Source organism: Centrocercus urophasianus, unplaced genomic scaffold (assembly GCF_019232065.1).
Source record: "Centrocercus urophasianus isolate 14NV4802_14NV808 unplaced genomic scaffold, USGS_Curo_1.0 seq_32, whole genome shotgun sequence".
NCBI lineage: Eukaryota > Metazoa > Chordata > Aves > Galliformes > Phasianidae > Centrocercus > Centrocercus urophasianus.
Genome location: NW_024884889.1, coordinates 1,248,242 through 1,254,267, shown reverse-complemented (window position 1 = coordinate 1,254,267; position 6,026 = coordinate 1,248,242). Strand labels below are relative to the sequence as shown.

General features: G+C 51.1%; 1 protein-coding gene across 1 annotated transcript in view; it reads right to left on the bottom strand.

Annotated features, from left to right (window-relative positions):
* Window positions 1-1,584: 1,584 nt before the first annotated feature.
* MAML3 (mastermind like transcriptional coactivator 3) overlaps window positions 1,585-6,026 on the bottom strand; it is a 197,875-nt gene continuing 193,433 nt past the window's right edge. Inside the window, exon 5 of the mRNA XM_042829697.1 lies at window positions 1,585-4,769. Coding sequence (XP_042685631.1) covers window positions 3,778-4,769 — 992 coding nt within the window. The 3' untranslated portion in view covers window positions 1,585-3,777. The remainder of the gene's footprint in view (window positions 4,770-6,026) is intronic.

Below are 6,026 nucleotides of genomic sequence, written 5' to 3'. Positions count from 1 at the left end.
AGTGCATGTGCAGAAATTCGGCCCTCCCAGATGCTGTAACGTGACTTAAAGGCATACCTTAGTGGCTGCAAGTGGTGACAGGGGATGGGGCAGTTGAAATAATAAAATGAAGTGTGTACACGGGGGTGGGACTTGAGGGCAATAGCAGCTGCTGAGCTCAGAGGACAGATCACGGGGGTGAGCAGGCGAGAGCTGACACAGAGGTAGAAAAGGCAATTCTCTGGCACGTGGTTCCAGGGAAAAAACAGAACAGAGACAACAGCCACAGAAGTCACTGGGAATTCTTCCACAGCTTCCCTCTGACAGGCAAAAGGACAGCAAATCTACCTGCCAGTGACGCCTTGAGGCAGTCGCGGGCAGCAAGGAAAAGAAGGCAGGTGTCTCAATCACACATCAGGCTTGAAACACGTAATAGAGGAAACCCAAAGGCTGCTAGTAGTGTTCATGTAGGTCCTTGCTTCTGAAATTATTCTGTTCTAAGCTCACCTGTTGAAATGCACTGGCATGCTTATGGATAGCTACCCCTGCCCCATCTACCCCAGGGGAAGGAAGAGGCAACACAGGGACAGATACATGTGCCAAAAAAGGCGGATGTAAGGCTGCCAAGTGCCACATAGTAGCACAAGCTGTAATAGTGTGGGATACACGCGGCCTCAGCTGCTCAGAGCTGCATTTACCATAGCACCGGACTGACATGAGGAGAAGAGGGCAACTCACCTTAAGGTCTGTACTTGGACCAAGCCACACCGGCAGCTCAAACACACAGGGCTTCTGTAAGCTGCACTGTAAGCTTGAAGCACCCAGTGTGTGCTTCACTACGACTCCGCAGAGGGGGGGAACAGGAGAGAGACGTGCCAAGCCTTGAAAGCTGCACAACATGCTTGTCTTACACAGGTCACGTAAATACAACAAGCCCGTATGCACTTACCAAAGGGTTTCTGACCACAAAACCTCACAGTGGAGCAGCGGGTTGGGGAGCTGCTGTGAACACGCCTTTCCCTCGCTTCCCCAACTCATCTTTCTACCTCCTACATCCAACCCCACGTCTCTCTCCTCCCCTCCCATTTCTCCTCTCCAGAGAATAGCTGCAGCACTCCAACACCTTTCACCCCGTGTCCTCCCCAAAAGCATTTCCTTCCTGCACGCAGCAGTCACAGAGACCGAGAGATGCTGCCTCTGGCGGTGGCATAATGAAGGACCAGCTCACCTGTAGCAACCGCTCCAGTACAGAGTACAAGAAACCTTGTCTCACAACACCTAGAAGTAACGAGAGCCTTCCTTGCTCTTATGAAAGGGACAGAAGGGCCTCAGAGCCATAGCACACAGCTGAGCTGCCGGCCCCCAGCAGCTCACTGCACTCACCTGTGCTTGCTGCCCGCCTGGTAACCGACATCTGGGGCAGCGTCACGGGAGCGCCGCAGGAGCAGAGGGCTGAGAGGTGATCTCACAGACCAGCCTTGCATATGACTCAGATAACCATCTTTTATTTTATTCGTTTGCTTGGTGTTTTTTTTTTTTTCTTTTCTTTTTTTCTTTAAAAGTGGTATGTTAACATCAGCTTTTTTCTACATTTTCAGAGCTCTGTACAGGTCTTAAAAGGAAATAAGCAATGCTTAATGTACAAAGTAAAAACAGAAAACTAGAAAAATCTGAATAAAATGGAGCAAGTTGCCATCAGAGATACAGTACAAATTAGTAATCAGACATCATCTGAAGTGCAATACCACTGCAGTAAGGATGAGTTAAGGAATGAAATAAAAATACTCTATTTTAAACAAACAGTATATATATATATTTTTATATGTATATATTTTACAGATAGTAGACCCAGTGATATCTGTAGAATTGTAAAAACATATTTACAAATAACTTTTTTTTTTTTTTTTTTAATATTACATATACATCAGCACCATAGTAAGGAGGAAAAAAAAAAACCAACCAAAAAACCTCAAATCTATTAAAATCTACGTCTAGTACTTGGTCCCAGTACGGAGTATTTGGAGGAAGCTTTGCAAAGACAACAGCTCACTGCTGGCCACCGTCCACACGCAGAGCTGCTCTTCCCAGTGGCCCGCCTGTGCCCCCACGCTGCTCCCTTGCCCCTGTCCCTCAGGGTGCTGCCACCGTGGGCTGTCCCTTCCCTCACGCTCGCCCCCACAAGAGTCGTCTGCCCGCGGCGTGGCTGTGGGCTGAGAACTTTGGCTGCTGCTCTCGCTCGCTGCACTGGGGCCTGACCCGGCTCCTGCTGCAGCAGCGGACAGGCAAACCTCTGCCATCTTTGGCAGCGACCGGAATGAGACCTCGTGCTGTGCTTCAGAATGGGCTAAGCGTGACCCACCCCAGTGGGCAGCTCTCAGCTGAGGAGGTGGCAGGTTTTGCAGGGCAGCTCTCCTTGGCTCGGGCCCCAGCTGCATCAGGCAATCAGAATGGCCAGCGTCTCTGTGGAAGACGGATCACCCCTTCACTGCAGTGCTCTCGGCACCGGTCCACACAGTGGAAATAGACAGTGGAGACGGTGATACGTCACTGTTACCTAAAAGCATATTTAGGCAGACTCGATGTTTCCGATGCCTAAATCCGCTATGTTAGCCATTCATTCATGCTCTTCACTGTAGTCCTTCCTTGGCTCCCACTTTTCAAATACTGCAGTGAATGTTATTCCAGCAAACAAAGGAGGTTAGACCACCGCTTGCTTAAAACAGAAGACCAGGTGGCACTAAATGTCAGGTTCAGAGCCCATGCACGCCAACCTGCGAAGCCTGCGTTTTGCAATATGAGAGGAGGAACTCGTTCCTGCTTGCCAGACCCTCCACGCACATCTTCTCCTTCCTGCCTTCTGATCCCCTTCCTGCCCCTTTGTGAAGAAAAGCGCAGTGACTTCAATTTCTTTTACACTGACAGATGGGAGGGGGATGTATGAAAACATACCGGGGAGGGAGGAGAGACAGGGACCTCCTTAGGACTTTCGCTGGTGTCCCCTGGTGCCTTGAAGCCCTTTAGCATCTCTCTCAGCTCTGTTCTGCAACCCGGGCACGCAAAGTGCTCTGACAGGGAAGCACTACTGCAAGTCCCTTGGGGACTAAATAGCTCCTTACACAACCCACTCCCTAAAGCCATCTCCAGCAGTGGTCCAGTAATCAAACTGTCCTCACTGCGCAACCACATTCACGTTCTGTTACACTCCTACTGGATTTTTATCACTCTGCAGTGAAAATGGTGACCCCTCTGTGACTGTTTAGGTTTGTCACATGTACGCCCCTCGCAGCAGTCCAGAGCCTGGCCACGGTTCGCTGAGGCCTGCCGACACCAAGGCTGGTTGTGCGTGGTCATCGGTGGGCTTCTTCGGGCTTCCATCGGCTACCCTGAAAGCCGCGGCCTTCGCAGTTACGTGAGGTGGGACACATCGGGGCTAGCCCATACTGCTGTGCAAGGAAACCTCATTTCAGCAGAGAAAGACCACCCTGTTCCCTTTCAGAGGCATCAGCTGGCTTTTCCAGTTTCCCCATCCTGCCCTGCACCCACGCAGCAGGTGCTGCCACGCAGTGGAGACTGCCTATGGAAGTCTTGTGATACCAATGTTCTCAGCATCACCCGAACCTTCCCAAGTTGGCTACAGATCAGCTCGATTTGCACGATTAAATACAAAAGAAAACAAACGAAAGAACCCAAACCATTTCAAACAAAAAACCCCAACGATCCGAGGATGGGGAGCGCATCCAACCCTCTCTTTGATTTCTTCAAACGGAACAACCCGAACTCCAGACTATACAAGCCCATTCACTGGGGGTTTCCGAACAACTCATCGAGTTCTTGTATCCACTCATCCCCTGGTCCGCTCTTGACGATGGAGTCCACGAGGTCTGCGCCCTCTGCTAAACTGGAGAACGAGCCCCCAGCTCCTTCGTTACTGTAGCTGTAAGATATGTCCTGAGTGGGATTCCTCTCATAGGCCTGGCCTTGGCTGCTCGGAGCAAAGCTACCACCTGGCATCTGCTGCGCGGAAGGCTGGCTAAAACCAGACATGGCGGGGACCCCCTGGCTTATTGCAGGCATCACCATTGGCCTGGCCTGGCTGGTTCCCTGCTGCCCGGGCAGCGGCTGCAGCAACTGTCTCCCCATTGCCGGGTTCAGGGCTCTCACTGTTCCGCTCGTGTCCACAACTGTCTGGTTGAGTCCCTGTGGGAAATGCTGCTTGGGCAGCCGAGGCTGCCCAGACTGCATCGGATATGCTGTGCCGTTATTGAAAGGCCCAATTTCGCCGCTAGTCCTTCCGGGTATACCTTGCAAGCCTCGCTGCTGCCAGTTCTGCGTTCCCTGAGGGACGGTTCCCATCAGGCTCTGAAGCCGTGGTGCTTGCGGCCTGGGCAAGACCTGGCCCACCGCTCCTTTCATCTGCTGTTGATGCTGGGGAAGAGCAGAGTTTACGAGCATGTTCTGACCAAAACTGCTGACCATTCCCACCACTTGTCCAGAGGCAGTCTGCCTCGTTCCCTGGCCTGCGTTATGCGCCATGTTCATGCTGCTTTGGTTTGGGTGCTGCAACATTTGGCTCATCCCTGTGCTCATGCTGTACATTCCCGGCTGGCTGGAGGAGGCGTTGCTGTAAGGAGCCATGCCCAGGTCTGACTGGCCCACCGTGGTGGGCAGCGTGCTCGGGTTCTGGGAGGGACCCATTGCCATCATGCTCGCGCTCTGGGCCATCATTCGGGACGTCCTCATGCTCTGGAGCGCTGCTTGGTTTCTCGCAGCTGCTATATCCTGGGGAGAACCTGTGCCAGAAAGGGAGCAAGGTGAGAAAAAACACGATCCTGTAAATCTTACACAAATCAACACGTCTGTGCTGACAAGAGAATCTGTAGGAGCCTCCTGCACGACAGCGGGATTTCAGTTTGCTGTGCTTTTCCAGTGAATAAATTACTGTTTCACATGAAGGCTGGCAGAGAACCAGAAGGTTACCCGTCCTTGGGAGACGTACTTGCAGCCTAATGTTAGCCGCATCTCAGAGGTGATGCGTTCTGCGCGCTGCTGTGACTGCAGCCTTGGCGCCGCCCTGCCAAATCCCCACTTCTCAGAGCTGAGAGGCAGCACAGCTGAGTGCTGCCCCAACCAGGAATCACTGATCAAGTTACGTATTGCATTTGTGAAGTGGGACACCGCTCCGCAGAGCGCTGTCGATACAGGCCAGCAGCTTCATTTCCCATCAGGTCTGAAGCGAGGCTGGCAAGGTGAAAAGGCCAACGGGTTACTCACTAAGTAATTTTCAATTATGACAGCCTGGGGATTTGTACCCAAAGGGATCTGTGGCTTTGGATTTTTGCAGCAGTGTGATTCCTTCCACGTGTGACGTGCCATTACAGCCACGGTTACTTCCCTGCTAACGAGCTGCTCATGCTGCACAGCCGCTGGGGCAGCGGGGCTAACACAGGCCTATCTTTCCGTTACTTTGCTGTGGCCAACAAGTAGTTATTTCTGCACTGACCTAGGAGGAAAAGCCTTCTTTCAAAAGTAAAATCTTTTTTTTGTGTTTGCGTGCCATTTTCCACAGGCCCGGGGATGATGCTCGCCCCGCTCTGTGCAATAGTTACTCCCTCACACTTGCGAAAGCTGCACAGCACTGTGATCAGAAGTACTTAACCTTCTTCAGATACACCTGGTTCAGCTTCTACCAAGCAGATGAGAATGCTTCCACTGGCCTTCAATTGAAACCAAAAGCTGAACTTGAGTTATCTGCTTGAAGCTCCCTTTTAAATATCTCCATTGTCTTTCAGAAGTAAGCCTTGAAAATGGAAATGTCAGACTCAGAAGACCAATCAATGTTTTAAGAGCTCAGGAGGCATAAATGAATGGATTTTCTTTACCATTGTTACTGATTAAGTCTATGGAAAGAAGAAAAATTGTTTTTTTGTGGACATTTAAAGCAAGGAAAGCGTATTAGTGAATCAATATGATAAGCACATTTTAGTCCACCTTAGGCCGGTGATGGGAAACCAGAAAATCCTAACCTTGTTAAATTCCACACCGTGGCA